The sequence below is a fragment of the Apostichopus japonicus genome, chromosome 13 (assembly GCF_037975245.1).
Source record: "Apostichopus japonicus isolate 1M-3 chromosome 13, ASM3797524v1, whole genome shotgun sequence".
Classification (NCBI taxonomy): domain Eukaryota; kingdom Metazoa; phylum Echinodermata; class Holothuroidea; order Aspidochirotida; family Stichopodidae; genus Apostichopus; species Apostichopus japonicus.
Window position 1 is genome coordinate 23,087,149 of NC_092573.1, and position 24,694 is coordinate 23,111,842.

The 24,694-nt window shown below is 37.1% G+C and overlaps 1 protein-coding gene across 1 annotated transcript in view; it reads left to right on the plus strand.

The window, feature by feature from the left end:
• Positions 1–24,694, plus strand: part of LOC139978239 (uncharacterized) — a 49,201-nt gene that overhangs the window by 12,608 nt on the left and 11,899 nt on the right. The window contains exons 3-10 of the mRNA XM_071988240.1: positions 8,201–8,319; positions 12,251–12,321; positions 13,224–13,277; positions 19,701–19,845; positions 20,284–20,399; positions 21,724–21,895; positions 22,218–22,772; positions 23,602–23,681. Of these exons, the coding sequence (XP_071844341.1) occupies positions 8,201–8,319; positions 12,251–12,321; positions 13,224–13,277; positions 19,701–19,845; positions 20,284–20,399; positions 21,724–21,895; positions 22,218–22,772; positions 23,602–23,681 (1,312 nt within the window). The remainder of the gene's footprint in view (positions 1–8,200; positions 8,320–12,250; positions 12,322–13,223; positions 13,278–19,700; positions 19,846–20,283; positions 20,400–21,723; positions 21,896–22,217; positions 22,773–23,601; positions 23,682–24,694) is intronic.

Sequence of the window (24,694 nt, forward strand, 5' to 3'; positions counted from 1 at the left end):
ACTGCAACACAAAAGTTTAACAATTAAGTTATCACTGTGTACCCACATAACTGTTTTCTCAGCCTTAGTCATGGTTTTCTTTATTAGTAGGTTTAGTAACTCTACTACAATCTCATGCGTACTATGAGATTTTCCCAAAGTATGAGGAAATGAACACTTGATACGAAAATATATTTAGAATGTCTGCTTAGTGAACGCAGACATGACGAATACTACAGTAAGTGCAACATTGTTGTGTTGGCTGTACATAATTTAGTAATGAATTAATTGTTTACAGTTGAGTTTATATATATATATATATATATATATATACTCTTTACTGATGCACATATGGTATGTGTATAGAAAGTCACATTGTCTTAATATAGCAGTATACATTAATAGCTGCAGTGAATGTTGCATTCATCCTACAGGTCAATAACAGTAATGGTAATAACTAAAACATCATCCTTCATGTGATTATTGCAGTGACTATAACATTTATCTTGCAGGATTGATAGCATTAAATTGCAATGGTGATAGCATTCATCCTGCAGGTCAATAACAGTAGTTGCAGTGACTATATTTGTCATCCTGCACGTGATTATAGCTGAACTACAATGACTATAATAATAATAAATGAGACTTATATAGCGCCAAATCAGTAAACAAAAGTTACTGCTCAAAGCGCTTTACAAAGAAAGTAAATTAATTTAGCATTCATCCTGCAGGTGTTATATATAGCAGTAAACTACAGTGATATAGCATTCATCCTACAGGTGTTATATATAGCAGTAAACTACAGTGATATAGCATTCATCCTACAGGTGTTATATATATCAGTAAACTACAGTGACTATAACATTCATCCTACAGGTGTTATATATAGCAGTAAACTACAGTGACTATAGAATTCATCCTGCAGGTGTTATATATAGCAGTAAACTACAGTAACTATAGCATTCATCCTACAGGTGTTATATATAGCAGTAAACTGCAGTGACTATAGCATTCATCCTGCAGGTGTTATATATAGAAGTAAACTGCAGTGACTATACACTATAACATTCATCCTACAGGTGTTATATATAGCAGTAAACTACAGTGACTATAACATTCATCCTACATGTGTTATATAGCAGTAAACTACAGTGACTATAGCATTTATCCTACAGGTGTTATAGCCGCAAACTACAGTGACTATAGCATCATCCTACATGTGTTATATAGCAGTAAACTACAGTGACTATAGCATTCATCTTACAGGTGTTATACATAGCAGTAAACTACAGTGACTATACTGTAGCATTCATCCTATAGGTGTTATATATAGCAGTAAACTACAGTGACTATAGCATTCATCCTACAGGTGTTATATAGCAGTAAACTACAGTGACTATAGCATTCATCCTACAGGTGTTATACAGTACATAGCAGTAAACTACAGTGCCTATAGCATTCATGCTACATGTGTTATACATAGCAGTAAACTACAGTGCCTATAGCATTCATCCTACAGGTGTTATATAGCAGTAAACTACAGTGCCTATAGCATTCATCCTACATGTGTTATACATAGCAGTAAACTACAGTGCCTATAGCATTCATCCTACAGGTGTTATATAGCAGTAAACTACAGTGCCTATAGCATTCATCCTACATGTGTTATACATAGCAGTAAACTACAGTGACTATAGCATTCATCCTACAGGTGTTATATAGCAGTAAACTACAGTGACTATAGCATTCATCCTGCAGGTGTTATATATAGCAATAAACTACAGTGACTATAGCATTCATCCTACAGGTGTTGTAGCAGCAAACTACAGTGACTATAGCATCATCCCACATGTGTTATATAGCAGTAAACTACAGTGATATAGCATTCATCATGCAGATGATCATTAGACCTACAGTGTGTATCCTGGTATGGCATTCATCCAACATAGCTTTAAACAGTAGCTATAGTGACCACATTGCTGGTAGGTAGTAAAATCAATTATATCAGTAATTACTAGATTTACTAAACAAAATCAATCTTCTGGTTAGCAAAAACAAACCGATAAACACACAGTGTGACACAGAAAGTCAGGCGAATAGATGAGCATTACCATAGCGATGGCTATGAAGGTTGTTTGCTGAGGATCAGATAGTCAGTTCAAAGTAAAGCTATCATCTGCGGAGTGACCTTTTCTATATTACTGACATGTAAACAAAACTTGATAGTATTAAAAGATACAAATAGCTAGAATGGTCACATGATATGCTATCTATACATCTTAAAAGAGGAGAGACTAAGTTGCTGATCTTGTTACAAAATGCATTATAGATGCACAACTGTCAGATTGAAATTGATATACATTGTATGTCCACAGATGTGTACGTGGGAAAGGATGGAATGGGTAAAGGTACGGGTAAAGTTGAGGTAAGAGGCAAGAGAGATAGAGAGATGGGAGACGAGGGCAAAGAAGGGGGAGTCAGAAAAATTGAAGAGGAGAAGTAGTTTACAAAAGTACAATATGTTCATAAGAGAGTAAATATCCCCTTGTAATGAGTATGCGTACATATTCCTTTGTAATGAGTATCAGTAAATATCCCCTCAAGTACAGAGTATGAGTAAATATCCCCTTGTAATGAGTATGAGTAAATATCCCCTTGTAATGAGTATGAGCAAATATCCCCTTGTAGTGAGTATGAGTAAATATCACCTTGTAACGAGTATGAGTAATTATCCCCTTGTAATGAGCATGAGTAAATATCCCCTTGTAATGAGTATGAGTAAATATCCCCTTGTAATGAGTATGAGTAAATATCCCCTTGTAATGAGTACTGTATGAGTAAATATCCCCTTGTAATGAGTATGAGTAATTATCCCCTTGTAATGAGCATGAGTAAATATCCCCTTGTAATGAGTATGAGTAAATATCCCCTTGTAATGAGTATGAGTAAATATCCCCTTGTAACGAGTATGAGTAATTATCACCTTGTAATGAGTATGAGTAAATATCCCCTTGTAATGAGTATGAGTAAATATCCCCTTGTAATGAGTATGAGAAAATATCCCCTTGTAATGAGTATGAGTAAATATCACCTTGTAATGAGTATGAGTAATTATCACCTTGTAGCAAGTATGAGTAAATATCACCTTGTTATGAGTATGAGTAAATATCCCCTTGTAATGAGTATGAGTAAATATCCCTCAAATGATCCCTTGGTATCATTATGAGTAAATGCAAGGCTCTATGTGGAAGTACAAAACACCCTTTTTTGGGGGGAAAATATCTAGATAGTAGATTTTAAACTTGCTATGAGTCTAAATCCATTAGGGTGAGTACAAGCAAAGATGTATTAGCTAATGCTAGAAATTTAGAATACCAGTCGGAGTATGGACTCTTTAAAACTCTGGTGTAAACTGGTTAACTCTGGTATAAAGTGGGCGTTGCTATGATAGTATGGTGATTGGTAGTGACTTGTTTAAATTGTATCTGTAAATGTACCATGTAACAGGATAGCTCCATAATCATATGTACTTGGCACAGTAGTTATAGTCACCTAACGCAAACTTTTGTCATAAAAAACGGTAACCGATCATGAACTCAAACCTAGCCTAGAGTGTATACAGAGTTAAGAGTTGATATCCCATAGGACACATTAAACCAACCTACAGTCAGAAGGTCACTGCAATGTTAGAATGTTGGAATTTCATGATTCCATTAAAACCATCAGTTGGAGGAAAATTCTATAATGATATGTAATTGAGGTCTTTACACTCGTAATTTTTATGCATTAACAAAAAATGAATAAAAAAAAGCCTTGATTGGAATTTTCAGAATGATATGTGAATGATTTATGAATTAAGGCTGTCAACATTCTGTCTGTTGAAGTAAGTAAAGTTTGGAATGACACAATGACACATTACCAGCTAGTGATTGGTTAATATTAATAAAGTATTTGCGGTGGCATTTGAAGCAGAGAGGCTTAGCGATTTGGGATGTTCGATTCCCGACCAGGTCATAGTAAGGTGGGTTTTTCATCCAATAGCAATCTACGGTTTTCCCATCTGAATTCTGACTTCCTTGCGGGTTTCTCCCACATTTGTGGTCGCTTAAGTGTCGTAAAAATACCTGCTGATTATTATTACAAGGAATTATATGGGCTGGGTCAAGATGTTACATGTACCAATGGTTGAAATTGATCCAAGAAGGCAAAAGGAAGTGGGGTCAGACGCTTTCAAAAACTTACACTACTTTGAATGCAAAATCATTTTATGATTTTTATCTACTCTGAAGCAAGATTGAATATTTTGAGAGTGTGCAGTGTGCACCAGAACCAACTGGTGCTAAGTTTAATGAAATTACAGGCTAAAATCTTCAAAACTTCAAAACTGCTTACAACACATACGTGGGTATGCGAGCAATGAAACTGAAGCAGTTATGAAAATATTGACTGTTTTGTACAAGTGTATGATAAATGATGTTAATTATCATACCAGTATTTTTTGTAACAGTGCAGTTCAAGTCTGTACTACACTGTATGTTGACTGCTACTGTGCTACAGTCAATGTATACATGTACACTCAAAGTTAGTACTGTTTGAGATGAATCAAACATTAAAGTAAACAGTATATATTCTAGTATATGATTTACTCATAATGGATCTCATCCAGTCTTGACGTATTAGATACTTCAGTATATCAGGAGTTCCCAAGTCCACTTAGGTGATAATTATGTACATCATTACACATTTTGTGGCGGTATGAAAGGTCGCGTACAATCACGTTATTAAGTACACATTACTATCAAAGACAATTGAAGTTAATGTGCAACTTATTTCATTCATCTCTCACCCGCCTTATCATAGTTCTAAACAGGACACAGTACTAATAATCAATTGAACTTATGTGATATTTCTGTACGTCATGACTTATTTTGTGGTGGTATGACAGATTTACTTCGCTCCTCGGTTACCTGTCTCCCCACAAACTTAGCACTCTTGTTTTACCATGCCTTGAATGAACTGGTAACCTTCTAACACTGTGAGCCCTCTCTGATTGACTCCTCTGGTCAATGTCCTTACTTCTCATTCTACCACCCAAAGTGCCAACATCACTTGTTTTTACAATCACAGTACTATTAAGTGTACATTTCATTTTCTATCACAGACAATTAAAGTTAATGTGCAGTTTTATACATTTCTCTCTCATCTGTCTTATCATAGTTCTAAACAGGACATTGTGCAGTACTAATAATCAGTTGCACTTATGTGATATTTCTGAACATCATGACATATTTCGTGGCTGTACGACAGGTTGCGTACAATCACAATATTAAGTGTACCATTATATACATACTATCACAGACAATTAAAGTTAATGTGCAGTTTTATACATTTCTCTCTCCTCTATCTTATAAGTGATCTAGGACATATTTCTAACTGGACACACAGTTCTGTATTTAACCAGTTTTCAAGTCTACTTCAAGTAGAGTGATTATTCCTTAATACATTATTATCATTTATAGCCTATGTTGTGGCAGTACAGTATATTTAGAGGTGGGTCCCATACAATCATGTTTAATTACATGAAAACTATCACAAAAGAGTTACGGTACATTGAGGTAAAGCACAGGGTGTAGTTGCGTCAGCTAGAAACAGTGCCGAAGGTCGAAGGTCGTGATTGTGTACAACGGTATCTTGACAAGTGCATCGTGTCATGTTTTTGTGAGATAAGATTGTGGGAGGGAAGACATTATCTGGGAGATTTGCTGCTAATTAGTTAAGTACTTGTAAATGTACTGTGCATGTAGAGATTGGTATATTAGCCCCTGATAAGCTCAGTTTGCAAAAGGGCTCTAGTAATTTACAAAAGGGAATCAAGAAGTTTGCAAATAGGAGCAGGAGTGGGAAGAAAATTCTTACCAGTTTTGCAACATTGGTTTATGACAGACAGAACAGGCTTAGGGCTCGTTGTCAAAGAATTGTCCACAAATCTGCAAATCCCTTCATAGTCTTAGAACTGTAGAAATGATGTCTAAAACAATGATACAGTGACTGGAGTCCCTAGGGTGGGAACATCTAGGTTTCTTCTTCTGGAACCAAAAAAAACCCAACCTGAAATTTGGGGCATCTCAGGCCTTTTGCTGAATTTCACTGGTCAGCATTACATATATTGTATACTTTGCACATTTACCAAATTTGAGGTTTGAATGATTTTTGTTGTGATTCCTTGACAACATATTATAGGTTCTCACAATTTCACTTTAATGGGGGAATGTTCCTGGGATAGGGAAATCGTCATGTGCTGTTTTAAAGGTCATATTGATCCTGATCTCGACATTTCCCAGCTCTGCTTGGCTACATCTCTGGCACGAAAAGCGAACGAGCATCGGACTTATTCTCTAACCCTAACCCTTGACTTGAGTTGATGGCAATGACTTTAAAACAAGAGGTAATTCCCATGTATCGATTATATACCCAAATGAGATCACACGTTACAAAAGGTGCTACATGAAACCTTTTCTCCAATAGTTAAAGTGAAAAATTTAAGTTGCTCCATCAACCTTTAAGTTGCTACAACTTGGTGTCTGTGGGAAACCATTGGAGTTGGTTGTCCAAAATATCGTATTATAATGTATTATGGGAACAGAAACCAAATTTTGTGTTTACCTTTGATGGGTCCATTGTCTCAGTATTGATTTAATGTTGGGAACCAACTTATTAAATGCACTCAGTATAACTCAGACAACAAATACCAAGTGTGTTGAGTGAGCTCCCTTTTTAGAAAACAAACACAGCGAGACATTGTTGTGATAACTGTGGTTACGTTACACATTGTTAATGTTAAACAACATTGTACCTTGTGAGGTTTTGAGTTAAATTTGGTAATGTTCAGATTGGGTTCGAAAAAAGATATCGAGCATCCTTCCAACTAAACTATTAAAGTATGATTTGCTTGGCTGCCTTCCTTACCTGTCTCCCCACAATGTTAGCACTGTCCCTCTACCTGTGTAATAGTGACATGGTAACCATTTTAGCATTTGACACCCTAAGATGACTGGTCGCATCCGGTCAGAAACCCTCCTCATTCTAATACCCCGGTCAAAATGTCTGAAAGTATCACAGTTGTAAGGAGACAGGTAAGCTCATTGCTTATAAATATTCAAACCTACGGTAGTAGCAATTAGCTAATATTATTCATTTTCCTTTCCACATAATGTCTGTGTGAAATGACAACAAACGTTTTGGCAAATTTGGCTAGCAATGAATTTAAATCAGTGACGTTAGGATTAGTAAGGATTATGCTGGTTGGAATAACAATCTACCCCCCACCCCCCCCAAAAAAAATAACAAAATAAAATGTCCTTTAAGTTTTTTATTTATTCATAATTTACTTCACTCCTTGCTTACCTGTCCCACACAACCTTAGCACTCTCATTCTACCGTGCCTACAATAAACTGGTAACTTTTTAACACAGTGCGCCCTCTATGACCAGCCCCTCCGGTCAATGCCCATCCCTTCTCATTCCACCATCCAAAGTGCCAACATCGTACGATTTTCGTTGGGATTTTTTCTACGCAATTCGTTCGGAACGCTGACCAAGGATTTTAGTTTTTTCCATCCATTGGATACTGAAGTAGATTTACCAGTCATGTGCAGCCTTACAAGTATCCTGCATAGTGAGGGATTTGGGGACTGTTTTGGGAAACGGTTAAGGCCCCGTTAAAATTCATATAGTCCTCTGTACGGGTAGCAGTTCCGCGAACTGCTTACGCTATTTTTCCCGCCCTTTTTTTAACCTTCATACACTACACGCCATAGTTCGTTATTCTCACTTTCATATATTTTCTTTAACATGCATTCTCACTTGTATACATATTCTCTTTGATACGCGTTATCAAGCATACCTGTAGATATATTTGTTTTCCTTTCTTCTCTGCGCTCCCCTGTTATATCTTAGTGTAACCAGCAAGTTTGGGGGATTTCCAGTCACTTTCCATTTATTGATTTCCTTTTTCTTGGGTGATGTTTGAGGTAACAGTGTTTGTTACTAGAGCTATATATGGCAAGTGTTATCAAGTGATGTGAAAATAACTTGACTTTGAAAGAAAGACTGCAAACCTTCACCGTTTACATGTTTTTTTGTTTTCCTTTGTGTTGTGTTGCTATGGGACCCAGTGTTAACATTTCTATTGATGTTTTGCATATTCTTCTTTTTTCTTTCAGTTTCCAACAGAAAGTGCAAGCAGTCGTTAATTCTTCTCCGTTCCACATCACTATGATCCTGTTAGTCTTCGTTCACTGTTTCATTCTCACAGCTGAAATGATTTTAATAACGATGGAAGGTTTGGATAAAATTTTTGTTTAAAAAATTTCTTAAAAGCAATTTTTTCAAATTTCTTTCTATTTGCTCTGCCATTAGTTTATTGAGGGGGTTGATAAAGTACCGTAAAGCGGAAAGATGCATATGAGCTCGATGATGACAAAAATTAACCGCATCCGTCTGTTTAATTACGTGTGTGTTCGACTCTATACTATTGAGGTGAAAAATTTCTCAATAATCCAGTCTACAAATTGTGCGTAATCACAAACACGACATTTGATTCGGCGATTTCTCACTGGTTCAACCTACTGTATCATTTATATGATAATAAACAGCAATGTCACTCCAAGCTTAAAGCTGTGAATGTCATGCACATAAATGTTACTACTAATGTAAGTGACAACAGAAGAGTGATTTTGTATCATTTGAAACTGTTGTGGTCATGTTTTAGCATGTACAGTATCTTAGCAGTTCGGCCTGCTGTGGAAGTTCTTTTAATAGGCAAGTGAAATCACCAATCGGAAATTTCAAGGTTCGTCTAGCGGTGATGTATTTTCCAGACATCGAGAGTTTGGAAGTAAAAATGTTACATAGACTTTTGCCTTCTCGAGTAAGATCAACCATGTATGTTAGCTCATCCGATTATGACCACCTAAATACACACTTTGCAAGGCAATAAAAACAATGGAATGTTTTAATTTCCGTTGGAAATGATTGATTAAAGCTGTCCTTATGCACTGGGTCGGAGATTTCACCGAGCCAATGTTAATATGCACATACAATATTATTGGGTACGCCGGCAATGAACTTCAAGATCAATTGCGGTTTTCAAAATTTGGCTGAGCTACCACACTGGCAAGTTATGAACTGAATTATATAAGTATAATTCAAAAACTTTGGAGTCCAAAACGGTTTGGTAATTGTTTAATTTTTCATTTGCAAGCCTTTGAAGTTTATGGATAATGTCATCGTTTCCTGCCCCATTTTGCAGATTTTCTTCACTCCCTCTAATACCTGTGCTTGTTATACATCTGCGCTCAATTCTAACCTAGCTTACAAAAGTCGATAAATACTCTAACTTCACCCTCTGGAGCATATGTGGGCAGTGCTAAAATGTTACCAACTATTGTATTGTTGTTACCAACTTTGGTATACCGGTGCTGTGGCCGAGTGGATAAAGGTGGTGGCATTTAAAGCAATGAGGCTTCGCAATCGGGGGTTTGGAGTAAGGTGGGTTTTTCATCCACGAGCAATCTACGGTTTTCCCATCTGAAATGACTTTGTAAAAAAAAATTGAAAAGATTCCAAATTTGAGTTGATATGTTGAATTGGAAGCCACTTGACGTGTAAGTTTTAATCCATAAGCCCTTGCTGGTTTCTACCACATTTGTGGTCACATAAGCGTTGTAAAACTAACTGCTGATTATTAAAGCTAGGTTCATATGAGTGCATATATGCAGAATGGAGATGGGTAAGTACAGTATATAAATACCCAAACCAATAAGTTTTGGGCTGACTATGAGTGTGACAGATGATATTTTCAAGTACCAATATCTTTTCATTAATAGTCAAGGATAGCTGCACCTAAATTGTAGCAAATAAATACAACTTTAAACTGTCTTAGATTGACTTCGCTCCTCGCTTACCTGTCTCCCCCACAACGATTTATCTATTGCGATCAATTTTGAATAGTACTGGGTTTGTTCAAATTGTCGAGCTAACAGAGAAAAAAAATAGCAAGAGAAAACCAAGTGAAGCTGGTGGAATTTGGAAAATTAATGGTATGAAAACTATAAGCAGCATCTGTACTGACTACTTCTATTCTCTGTTTTCAAATCCTTTTCTTACAGTATAGTGTGTGTAGCGACTTGGGTCTATTTAACTCAAACTATTGAAAACTACACATACAACTTTTACTTCCTTGTAGATATTTACACACAGTAGCAAGATCAGCATTGTTGCAAGAAGGGCATACATGTATGCCTCATGGATCTTGTAATGTGGTACAAGCACTGACTTAGTACACAATTGACTAATGGTTGTCTTTGAGAACAATCTTGAGATCGTTAAACACCTGAACGCTTCAGGGTCTAGAGTTGGAACCTGGACAGACAAGATCGTAACCGATGATGCGCTATTTTTCTTGAAACTGTGACAATCTGAATCCAGTTTGTGTTTGTTTTTGTTTGATAGAAGGTTACGGTTGAAAATGAAACAAACTGCATATCATACGTGTGATCTTCATAGTTAATATATTAGTCCAATCACTGAACACTTTCTTCCCTTTAAATCAAGATGTACAAATTTTTTCCCCAGGAAATCTGGGCATGTGATGTTGATTCCCTTTTTAGTCACCTAAGCTGCTAATTAAAGAGGAATTTTGAGGACCCCTCAAGAGTTTTGGTGGTTCTAAATTTTTCAAAGATGATGGTGTGAAATGTCCCAGGTTTAGAACACCTCTTACAGAAAAAAAAAAAAGAAGAATTTTGTGCAAGATAAAAATCCAATGCCCAAAATCTTTGAAGCCAACTGGAAGCCTTATTATTTATCACCTAGTGCAAAAAGATGTTCTCCTTGTGAATCACATGCTATGAAAGTATTGAATGTTGAGGGTTGCTTTTGAAGTTGTAGATGTAAAAAATCACAGCTTAATTCTTCAAGCTGTTTTTACGTATAGAAGGAGGAATAATAAAATTGAAAGAATTTTCAGGGTTTTTCGACAAATTTGGGGATATTCCCCAGGACAGTCGACCATTTCTTTTCCACTACTGTTTTAGTTTATATATTGTTTTTGCAATATTTTTGTTTTCCGTATAGTAAGTCACATTTCCGCCATCGGAAGAGACCCTTTTTCATTGTTGTTGGGCTCGCTACAAGCAGATTGTTAAAAGTTCAATTTGAACAATACTTGAAGCCATTGTTTATCACAAAGTTCAACAAGATGTCATCCTTGTGAATCACAGGCTATTGAAAGTATTGAAGGATGAAGGTTGTTTTTGAATTTGTACATGTATTTAAACAATCACAGCTTAATTGTTCAAGCTGTTTCCACTAACAGAAGGCGGAACAAGTCAACTTGAAATTCTTCAAGGTTCTTTCAACAAATTTGGGGATATTCCCATTTCCCCAGGACAGTAGGCATACGTATTTTCTGGGGACATTTCTGGGGACATATGGCCACCTATCTTTAAATATATAATGTTGCATATTGTAAAAAAAAGAAAAAAAAAAAGAAAAATAAAACCCTTATAGTTGAAAATCCCATAACCCTGTCCCTAACTCTCAAGATATGGTTGATTGATTGGAACCAATTTGGAATTACACTAAAGATTCAGTTCTCCCCCCCCCCTCACCCCCACACCCCCTTGGTCTGTTACTTTATCCAAATTCGCATCGTGGAACGATGAAATTAGCGGGGAAAAAGAGTGCAAAATGAAATAATAAAGCCTTGCAGTAAATTTGAGGGACACAGATATGCTGCATCTAATGGTTAATTATACTTGTTAATTATATAAGTTAATTGTAACCACATACTGTACATAACTTAGTCATATTGAGGTGGGTATCTAATTTATGTGTGATAATGATAGTTACAACCATCACGGCAAATGCAGCTTTAAACATCATTTGATGCTACTTTATATTTATTTTCAAGGCTAGCAATCCCAGAAAATCAAATTACCATCTATACTTAGTTCCATAAGTGATTTGATTAATGAAACATGCATTGTTTACTTCAGCGCAATATCTTTATGAAACAAAGGATTAAAAAATTGCTATTGTTTGGCTTGATGAAAATTCTCTTTGCTAAATTGTGATATATATTCCCTACGAGTATCTCTAATGTACGAACTTTAAACCCGTTGACCTCTGTGTACATTTGAGGTCATATTTTGCTCCATGTGGGTAGAATTAACCTTTTTATTCTTTCTCCTTGCCTTTGTGTATTTCAGATGTAAATGCCGACATCCTCAAAGTGCTAGCCTCGACATGCTTGGCCATTTTATCATTTTTTCTCTTAGAGGTGAGGTCATTTTATATATTTATATTTATAGGCAAAGAAGAGATACTTTGGTGGAACGTTGATTTATTACGGTTATAGGTGTGGATCAAACGTTACGCATCATTCATAGCGGAAGGGGAATGGGCCCTGTAGGCGGGGGGGGGGGGGGGGGGGGGGTTGGGAGGTGGGGGGTGTGGAAGGGGGATGCAGGTTTCTTCTTATTGCTGATGCAGAGTAAGAAGAGTCATAATACTGTCACATCATCTTCATTCGAAAGACTCACTTTAAAGGGTGTGAAGACTCGCGCACAAAGAAATGTCTCATGCCGGTAATCTGACCTAGTTTCGAATGAGGTGTATTAACAGAAGAGTTAGACACCACCATCGATCCCAGAAAATACACACACAGCTTTCTATCGTCGGTTATTAGACACTAGTGTAAAGTCAGTACATACAACTACGATCAATACCCACAACACAATGTACATAGCAACGATGGACATCTCAGGTCCAGATAACAAGGTATCACGTTTCATTACTGTCTGCAGTTTGTAGCGACACGAAAAAAACTTCACTTGCAAGCAACGGAAAGTTAACTTTTTTCAGATGGCCGCACGTGGTTTGGGGCGAGTCTTCAATGCCTTAAAGATTAAATAAAAAATGGGTCATCACTAAGCCAACATTGTCCTAGATGAAACCATGTATGCAAATTGTGCTCCAGTTGATTTAAAAAAATTCTGACTTTCAGTTGGTTTTCCATATTGCAGCTCATAACTTGGGTTTTTTTTTTTGGTGCTAAACTCAGCCATTTGCTGTGAATTCAGGTAAGTACTGGTTAGATATATGTAAGATTACTGTTCTGTGACCAAAAAGAGATTAACAGCCATTGTATCAATTTCATTATTTCTGACTTTCTATCGACAGGTGACTCTCAGAATATGCAGTACTGGTTTTAAACTTTTGAAAAAAAGATTGGAGGTTTGTGTTATAACTGTTTTCTCCCCCCCCCCCCCCCAATTTTGATTCTTGCTGAACTGAAAATTATGAAACTTCTGCAGGGGATAGTTGGAGTGGGTTGGGTGTAGGGGGGGGGGGCTGGGAGGAGAGGAAGTTGGGTAAGCCTCAATTACTTTACTCTCTATCCACCCACATCCACTGTGCTCATTAATTATTCTTTAACATTGCAGCATACCTAATGTAATCTTACTCGAGTGCACATTGTTGATGAAAGTTCTCTCATGTGTTCAATCTGAAACTGGGTAAAACACATACTTGTTGATTAACATTCTTGATAGAGTTGTTGTAGGTATCTAGGCTCTTAACTGACTATCATTAGCCTGTAACCCATAAATGATAAATGTGCTGGTCTATCCTTTCACAAGTGAACCACTTTTGAGCATTTTTATGGCTTCGCTCAAGAGTGGGCACTTTAATAGGGTCAATTATGGGCCGATCTGAAGAGTTTATTGATTTACCATTTTAATGTCTTAATTTTTCACATTTATGAGAGAAAGCTCTCAAAGAACTGTTATTGTTGGGTTGCAAAATTGCAATCACTTTTTTTGCACCAAACAGTACCAAGTATCGCTAAGTATAGTTTGTAGTGGACTAAACTTTAAAGTAAGACATCGTCTGTGATAAAGATGTTTGTAATAAAAAATATATATAATAAAAAACAGATATTTCAGAAATTACTGTACTAATTAAAGGAAAGGAGTGAATCTTAGGGGGAAGGTATACACAATTTAAACAATAAACAATGATTTCACACAGTCATGGAGAAAACATACTGAAATTGATAACCCATTTGGGGTCAACTTTATTCTAGGCTGCCCACTTCACCATAAACTCAGCTCTCATTGTGGTTACATTGTCCCAATTCTGTATACTATATACTCCAGTTCAGAACACTTTGCAAATGTCTTCATCATTTTACAATGACTTTTGGTAATATTTACACAGGGTGATTGGTAAGTCTTTAAATAATCGCAGCCAAAAAAATTCTTCCCACACAGAATTTGCTTTCAGACTAATAATAATAATAAAAAAAACAAAAACAAAAACAAAAACAAAAAAAAAAGAAATTGTCTGTGGCTTTTAGTGCTTTGTTCTGAGTTTCAAAAGTGTTCAAAGGGCATCGCTCACTCACGACACTAGCGTTGTATAGTTCGTCACTCTTTGTTGTTTGGTTCTTGGAGACTTGAACACTCCATTGGGTTTCTAAGCCATACTAAATGGTACATCTTCCCCGTTGACTGATAGGCCTACCGACGACTACGATAATTTCAACACTGTCACATACAGACCACGCAGTATACAGCGGCTATGTAACTGTATTTTGAGGTCTACAATTGAACATGATAAAAAAAAATGTTGACAACTGCATTATATTTTTTTATAAGACAGAGTTATAAGAAATGAATTGGAAAGGGTAAAGGAAAGCTGTTTTTTCTGTTATTTAAATATGAAACTCTTTTTGCATAATATATTTATATATATATGTATTTATATGTTGAGTCTGTTCTGTCAAGACACTATGTAAGGCTTACACTCTATCCATAATGTATTCTTCATTAATACCTACACCATTAGTTGAATTGTTATCGTTCCGTGACCTACTGCAGCAGCGCTTTATCCCCCGGTTAAGAGATGTCTCTACTGATTGTCGTAGCTGCGAAACACTTTCAATTCCCAGACGTTGAGCTGATCATATATTGCGGTGACTCATGTATCATTCATTGTCTGTCGATATGGTATTGACTTGCAATGCAAGTTGGTCACATTTATGGAACGATGTTTCATCAGTTGTTTTGTTTAGTGAGAGTGATGCCAAGGTCGTTGCTTAGTCATAAAATAATGTTGAAAAAGTTTAAGTCGACGATGATGACAAAGAGAGGCAAGTTTAACAACAAAAAAAATTAAAAAGAGTAAAATGTAGTTATAAGGTTGTGTATGTCATTTGGTAATATTTAATAATAGCCTTGATACCTGCATTGGTAACAGAACTAGTTATCAAGTACACAAATTGTACAGCACTAGGTTTAAACAACTCTTCACGAGCAAAATCTGCAACTCTATCTGCGCTTATTTCCCTTCAGCCATCCTAATTTCGATAAGCATAATCCCTGCATAGAATCCTGGTCAGAAATGGGAATCGCACATTGGGCCACGTTATTATATTGTTTTTGGACCGTGGCGTCTTTAAACTAATACGATGGTAATTAGTAATCATGCCCTCAATAAGCTTCAAACTGACAACATCAGTGGCATACACTGAACTTACTAGAACTTTAGAACATCGATTGTCTATATCCAATTGCAAGAAGGAACAAAAAGTTGTGTTTATAGTACGATCAAAAAGAAAACAAGCTTGATTATTCATTTTATACACATAAATGCTGGTCGGAATCTCTTTTTCATGACATCGACCTTAAGTCCTCGACAGAGCCATTTGGTGGTACCAAAATCTGTGATGTCACAGCCAATCCATGACCTTTGGCAACCATAAACAGCTCCCTTCCCTTCCCCCACTATCAATGCACATTACATCAGTAAACTGCTTTCTCTCCCCCCCCCCCCAAGCTTTCAGCATCTCTTTGAATACTACAGACAATAAACATATCTCCCAGTGAAAGGGGGGGGGGGGACAGGGAGAGTGGAAGTCAAATGATGGCAACATCGGTAAAATGCTCGGTAAAATGGCATTATTTGATTTTCTAGCACATTTGGGAGCTAAAGTGTTGACCTTTACACATAACCCAGCTAATATTTACTGATGTTATTGATGTAGCTGTGCTTCTTTTGAAACTGCAGTCTATGAATGCCACACCTTTTATATCTCGCGTAAGGCAAAGTATGAAAGAAATTCCTTACTCTTGTTTGCATTCATTTGTTTGCATAGTCAGAAGAAATTCACTATGTACATGGTTCTCTGTGTATGGACTTTGTCTGGCAAGAAGTCAAGTTTCACAACATTTCCTGAAACTAATGAATGTATGCTCACAGGCGATGGGAAGTAGTCTGCAGAGAGAGGAACCGCCTCACGATTCACGTTGGCGGGCATTTCGGTTTACAAATGTTTGGAGATTATTTACCCTTTGAGTTTGTTTGGATAGTTTGTAGAATGTCAGCTCATGTCTGTCTCATTAATATTCAAACCACACTGCTGCTTGAAAATTTTTGAAATGTTTCAATAATACTTCAAAACTTCATGAAATATGCAAATTCACAGCGCGTACTCCCTCACCTCATATAACCTATGCATTACCGTATTAACCTCGCTCTAGCATCTGGCAATTTGTCTGTATGTGAGTGTCTGTATGTGAGTGTCTGTATGCGGCCTGGAAATTACGGAAGGGAGATGGCCACACTCACATACAGACAAATTGCCAGATGCTAGAGCGAGGTTAATACGGTAATGCATAGGTTATATGAGGTGAGTACGTCGCTCGTTAATTCACAAACCGGTTAAGGTTTGGGGAAACTTTGTGTTTAGATGAGTTTTGCATTTTTAGAAATGAAGTACTACTGTGCTGGGTGTGGGAGGATGGTTTTTAATTTCTTAGATGAAAATAAACAGAAAAAACAGAAAATAAAAAATGAAGGCTATCCGCTCGCTGAGATGAATTTATCTCAATTTTAAGCGATAACAGTTTACTTGTACCATAGTGACCAGTTTCTTAACATTGTTTCTTCAAATGTCCAAAATATTGTTTACACCTTTCTATGATACATGCGAGGTCAGACATCTTGTTTCATGATGTTGTAAACAGAAATATGTGCTACTGTGTGCATTTTATTATCCCTTTGTGTGATTTTTTTAATATCAGTTAGAGAGTTTCTTTTTGCTACTGATTTGTTGATTTAATTACTAGTTTTACAGATCAACGTTTAATACATCAGAGGAGAAACAAAATCAAATCCTACTCTTTTTGTCCCAAAATAACTAAGAAGTTGACGAAAATATCTTAAAATTGCAGTGGAGATACACATTCAAATTTCCTAGCAGTGAAATAGTCTACACCAAATGGTGGAATAGTTTAACATTCAAATGTTCGCATTATAACAGTTCTGAAAGCTCTGATTTTAGTCTCTTATAAAGTACGTACTATAAGTTCCTGTGTACAAAAATTGCTATGCCATTTTTGCATGATATTTTTCGATACAATGGATACCAGATATTAAAGTTATTCCCAGGGTGTATATAGATAAACCCTCTACACATCTCCTCTGCCCTCTTTGCCATTCACTGTTATGCTTGTCAATTTCGACACGTCTGTCTAGAATATTTAAAAATGCCTTACCCCGTAGATCAGTGGCAGAGCATCCATACATTCAGAAGGTGGATGCCCCCACCCCCTGACAGACTCAAATGGACTGCTGGCACCCTTTTCAGCTTTTTACCACTTTATACTTATTCGCGATTATTGACTTTTTTATTGCGCTCTCAAATACCTATTGACATTTGTCAAATTTTGTTGGCGATGGCACCTATTTATTTTTCATTTATCTGCAAATTAGCAAGGCCAGGAAAGGGTTATTTCCCGCGATCTAGGGAGTATCTTTACTCAAAAAATTTCTGTACGCTCCGCGCCAACCTGTGGTGGTGCTCCGCTTAGATAGTGTCGAAAGTGCCCCTACAGACCATTCTTGCTCCCCTTGACCAATACCCCTAGCTCCACCACTGCCGTAGATAAAAATATTACAGTGTCATCTCTCCCTCCATTAATGTAAGTTATTCAGCTATTTTCAGTGACGGTGTTTTTACTATCCTGGGTCATTTGTCTTCACATCTAAAGGAGAACTTAGCGGTAAAATATGGTATATTTAAATAGTGAGAAAGTTCCTTTATGTTTTTTTGGCGGGAAAACCTAGTGAGAACCTAATTGAATAAGTGTCAATACCAAAGTGTGAGATTTCTTTGGTTGCAGCAAATACACGGTGCATTTCATAGAATTTATTTTTTCTTTATAAATGTGTGTTTTAGGAATTACTATTGTCTCTTCATGTATGGTATAGTTGGCATGAATATCATATTGTATTTGAACAAAGTTTAAACTCTGTAGTGAGCCAAGGTCACTCAAAGCTATATTTAGATATTTTAGATATTTTGTGTACAGCCAAGAAGTTTGCTGATGACACCAAACTGTATTCTGAGGTCTCTTCCAAAAGCGATTCTGAGAAATTTCAAATGGATTTGGATAAGGTTTGCTCCTGGTCCCAGGGATGGCAAATGCTTTTTAATATTGTTAAATGCAAGGTGATGCATATTGGTAGTAGTAACCAAAAGTATACCTACACTCTTAATGGTGAGGAGTTACAGGAGGTCTTTTTTGAAAAAGACCTAGGTATCTACATTGCCTCTTTTCTGTAACATAAACATTGCCTCGAAGCTGCTAAAAGAGGTACTGAAATAGGGTTTTAGGTATGATCAAGAGGAACTTCAGTTTTCTGAAAGAGGAACATTGTTGTTAGGCTTTATAAGCAGTTGGTTAGGCCTCATCTGGAGTATGCTGTGCAGGCTTGGAACCTATATTTTGCTAAGGATAAGGAAGTACTCTAGAAGGTCCAGAAGAGGGCTGCTAGGATGATTAATTCCTTAAAGGGTGTTTCTTATTATAGGCGGTTACAACTGTTGAATCTCACCACACTGGAGCTTAGGGGGTTACGTGGTGACTTGATTCAGGTTTTCAAGATTGTGTATGGTTTTGACAATTTATCCTTCACTGACTTTTTCATGTTTGCTAATAGTAGTTGTACCAGAGGTCATTATCTTAAACTCCAAAAGTCACATAGTAGGATTAATATTGGGCATAACTTTTTTTCTAATAGGGTCGTGAATGAGTGGAACGGTTTGCCTGAGAAAGTTGTACTTGCAAGTACTGTGAATGGGTTTAAGAATGCTTTGAACACACACTTTAAGCATTGTAATCGGGTCTGATTTTTTGTGTCTTCTGTTTTTATTTCTCTCCTATAGGGTCCTTGAAAGGGACTTGAGTGTCCCTCCTGATCCTTTTTTTCTACTAAACTAAACTACAGTTGTTATATTTCTGCATCCAGAATGGGTAGCAAAAGACTTTGTCCAATCAAAATGGCTTCTTGTTTTACATTAGTTTGAATGATCAGCATCAAAGACATATTGTAAGCACAACCAAGTTTTGCTTACACAGTGGCATACAATGTTTGTACTGTTGAAGATTACTAATGTGCTGAGGGGTTAGCCTACCGAGAGGTATACATGACACAAAATCAGCCTATACCGACATTCTTGAGACATGAGAGGCTTTCACCCCAAAAAGCTGAGAATCGAATGTTGAACCAGGTACATTCTCTTCGCCTCCTATTTATGCATTTAAATTGTGATACTTTATCATCCATGGTGTCCTACACTCTCTTTCGCAGGTGTTTGATATTGCGGTGGTGGTTACATCCATTGTGCTAGATGTGGTGGTATTTGCAGGTAACTTAGGTACTGAATACAAATGGACTAGAGCCCTAAGCTATCTGATAATACTGAGGTGTTGGAGACTGTACGGAGTGTACTACGGTGAGTAACTCTTTTTAAGGCTGGATGTGCTGCTATTTGCAGGTGACATTAGTAATTGCATCAGGATTAATGGCTACCAAAATTGATCGTTTTCAAAGGTATATTATATATCTGGTGGCTAAAATCGAAAGCAACATTTGCTGGAATTTTGTTTTGCATCTACATCTCAAAACCACATCCTTAGAATGTTGTACAGAGAAAAAATGAAATTTTTTCAAATTAGGTGATGTTTTGGGAATGCGTCTGGCAACAGTAGAGTATATGATGTCATAATGTCTCTAGATGTGCCCTTTGAGCTACAAAATTTGATCGTATTGACATATTTCCGGGTGTAATGTCCATCCTTCTGAATCTACCCTTTCTGAGGGCTCACAAATGCAGACTATTTTCTTCCCCCTAGGATACATCTTACGATTGATTTCTTTTTCCACTTTGCAGCTGAGGTTAAAAAGATTCATAACGATCTACGTACCGACATAGAGATGGCCAAATATGGACGAAGACAGGCTGAGACGCAAGCAGATGCTCTTCAGTCAGAGAGGGATGCACAGCTGGTATGATCAGGATTTTATCTCATTTTCTGATGTGCACAGTACATAGGTTTTCTCCTGCAGTCTGCTTGAAGACTTACCTTAAAAGAAAGTCTCTTTGCGATGTAACAATCTATAAATGATACAGTTGTAGATATAAATTTCCCCATCTGCCGAACCCACCACAAAGCATTAACCATCAGCAGTGGTAAGATCATCAAGCCTAATTTATTACCCCTTCCCCCCCAACCACAAAGCATTAACCCCACAGCAGTGTTAAGATCTTCCAGCCTAATTTATGACCCCCTTCTCCCCCCCCCCCAGCGTTCCCCACCACAAAGCATTAACCTTCTTCAGTGTTAAGACCTTCAAGCCTAATTTATGACCCATTCCCCCTCCCAACCACAAAGCATTAACCCCACAGCAGTGTTAAGATCTTCCAGCCTAAGTAATGACCCCTTCCCCACCCCCCCACTTCCTGCAAAAGAAATATAGACAAATGTAAAACATTCATGGTTTTTAATAGTTTAAATGTATCAGACAAAGAAAATGTTATGGGCTAGCATTGTTAGTTACGTTGATAGATAAAGGAGGAGTAAAATAGCAGTCTAAATGGAAAGGGACCTCTCGGTAGTACCAAGTAATTAAAGGGTGTGAAGACTCGCGCACAAAGAAACGTCTCATGCCGGTAATCTGACCTAGTTTCGAATGAGGTGTAACAGAAGTGTTAGACACCACCATCGATCCCAGAAAATACACACACAGCTTGCTACCGTCGGTAATTAGACACTAGTGTACAGTCAATACATACAGCTACGGTCAATACCCACAACACAGTGTACATAGCAGTGATGGACATCTCAGGTCTAGAAAGTAGATAACAAGGTATCACGTTTCATTACTGTCTGCATTTTGTAGCGACAAGAAGAAAACTTCACTTGCAAGCAACGGAAAGTTAACTTTTTCAGAGCGCCGCACACGGTTTGGGGCGAGTCTTCTATGCCTTTAAGCTGACGGATAAAGTAGTTGGTTGTTTTTCATAAACATATTCCTTGTCATAATCACTGGCCTTGAAATACTAGATTATTTGAATATTAACATGGTTCACTTTACCTGTCTTCGCTATAAGCAATATTGTTAAATACGTAGCAATTGGCCCACAATTAACCATGGAGCATATCTCGCTTGTATAAAGCTCTAATTGTTTTTTTGTTTTTTTGTTTTTTTTTCAACCAGTTCATTGTTTCTATGATCTCATGTCAAGATTCTCTTGAAACAAAAGCTTCACTCATTCATTCTGATGTGATTTATTATTTATGATATCTATTGTTTTCTCATAACTCCATAGAAAGAGATATTTCATTTACGAGAATTCCTCCGCCAGCATAGCTTGGATCCTGACTTTCTAGTTGGAGACGGCATGCACAGTTCCTCTCCCGTGCACGATTACCACGGTTACGGTCGGGCGGTCAGCATAAATAGAGCGGAGACCATGAGAGAAGAAACTAGATTATATCCAGGTATGGGACTCCTGATCCGTAAATAACAGCAAAAATTTAACAAAACAAAGAAGGAGCAACGATTCCATGAATCACAGATTAGTCAGAAAGTTGTTATTTATTTTATTCTCTATCTCCTGGTATTTTAGCATAGAACAAGAAAAAAGAAGCAATTCACTTTTTGCTTTTTTTAATTTTTTTTTCCCAAATTGATGAAAATGATTCAATTGAAACTGACGATTTTGTCTTTTTATTTGCCTTCCTGTCTTTTTTTTCCAAATTGATTAAAATGATTCGATGAAACTGACGATTTTGTCTTCTTATGTTCCTTACTGTCCAATAGCATACAGCGAAGAAAGTGCAATATCGTCCATCGCCGACGACAAACACAAGCAGGTGACTGCGGCTCATAACGTAGCTCCTCCTCCTCACCGAGAGAGCGAGGAGAAGGAGAGCGGACGACACTCGGACGAGGAGGAGGAGGAGGAGGAGGAAGGAACTGAAATAAGATCGGAGAGATCCGACGACCATAGCGAATACGAATCTGCTCAGGAGGATGACAACGAGAGCGGAGATGGCCGTGATGATCGGGACAACAAGGAAAGCGATCATAACGATGACAGGAATCGGGAAGAGGAGAAGGTGCAAGAGAAAGAGGCAGAGGAGAGGAATGAGATTACTCAGAAGAGTAAACATTACTTTGAGGAGGGAATGGAGGTGAAAGTGGAACGGGACGTAAAGGTACAGGGCTCGGGGTACAGGGACAGTTTGATATCAGAAGGGGGTATTGATAATCCGGCATTTGAAGGTGATGATACACTGCAAGATGAAGACACTCCTTCTTCTCCTCCTCCTCATCATCATCATCACCATGAGGAGCATTCACAATCCTACAAAGGTAAGGAGGTCTATTCTCGTGTTAGCTGGCTCCATCTTTCCTGAGCCAACTTCTCTAGTAATCATTAGTTTGTATTAGTGTTAATGTTAATGTAAAAGACTGTTAGTGTTATACCTACAAATATGCTAGCAATTCAAAATGATAAAAATGTGAAAAATGTTAAAACTTGGACAAAGCATTTGAAATTTCAGCATGAAAGTATTTTTCTCTTGTTGATGTAATAAAATGTTATGTTAAACTTTGCTGTATTGTCTGAAAACAAATTGTGTGTATTTTTGAAAACATTTTAGCAATATTCGAAAGCTAAACATAATTTGAAAACAAGGGGGGCAAACATCGACGTCTTTCCAAGATCGACTCTATTTGTCCTAAAGCTTTTAAGAGCTGTATTGCTAAGCTGTGTAGGTCAGAGTAAGGTTCAAGACGATTGCTTTAAACTCTAAATTGTTTTTTAGGAAGTGATAAGGATCCACACATATGGAAAATAGTGTGTACGGGCAGTAAGCTTAGAAAAGAGTGGAAACTGGTAATTCCTTCCAGGAGCTATCAAAACTTTCCTACGGATGATTAACAGGTGAAGCTGGAAAATGAAATGCTCTGATTGTTGAACACCCCTGCTTCCAGTGCATGAGATTTAAGCTGTTTGACTTGTTACATCTCAAATATTACATATACATCTCAAATATTTTACCACCCAGTATATTTAGGTATCCCCCTCCCCTTCCCCTCCATTCCTCTCCCATCACCTCCTCCCTTCTAGAAACTTCCAAAGAACTTAAATGTGAATGTACATGTACTTTTAATACTGCTGTGCTTTTTATTCACTCAGAGTCTCCATCTAAAGAAAGTGCTCAGCTAGAAGGTAGAAGCAGGACGGAGTCGGACTTGGCCTATGTCACCGAGGATGTGGTAAGCACTTTGAAATAATAACAACGGAATAAGTTTACAAAATGAACGTGAAATTATGATCCCCCCCACACTTTTATATGTTCTAAAGTAGTTCTTTTCAACCTAAAACTAACCATTGAACATACTTACATCCTTGAATTTGTTGGTATTCCTCGATTTTTCATGACGAAAAACTTGTCAACATTGTATGGTCGTGTATGTAAAAGTTTCTTGCATCTTCTATCTTACAAGAAATGGAAACTTTGGTACTTATCTAGTCAATAACACTGTTATTAAACTTCTGGAAAACTTTTCATGTTTCTGCATAAATAAGCAAATATAGTTTTTCTATCAGTGAAAATAAAGAGGCTTAAACGAAAAAAAGAATACAGTAAACGACTCCTGCCCGAAATGGATTTGTGATGCCATGTTAAGGCTTGTTGACTTACTTAAAAGGGTACTCAATACCTTGAACAACTCTCAAAGCAAATGAACTTTTTTTTTTTGTCTTGGTCTATCGAGTGTGAACTGTTTTGGAGTGAGTTGTTTCTCAGTAAAGTGTCTCTAACACATCGGTGAATCGTGCTGGTTGGGTGTTTGTCAGCCTTTATCACAATAACAATACAATGTCTGACAATATATCGATGACTAATGCTAAAGGGGGAAGAAAATAAATAGTAAAACCTGTGAAATAGTTTGGTAATATCAATCGGTTTTAGTTGACGTATATCAACTTTGACGTAAAAAGGAATTTTGACGTAAAAGAGGAATTTTGTAGTAAAAAAGGAATTTTGTAGTAAAAAGGATGAACGTTTTGTAGAGAGGAAAATAATTTGAATGAAGTAGAGATTTATGATAAAGAACTATCAGAAGTATGTGATTATGGTATCACTGTGATGATGGCATCACTGTGATGACGGTACCGCTGTGGTGATGGTATCACTGTGATGATAGTACCACTGTGATGACGGTACCACTGTGGTGATGGTAACGCTGTGATGATAGTACCACTGTGATATATTTAGTATTTGATC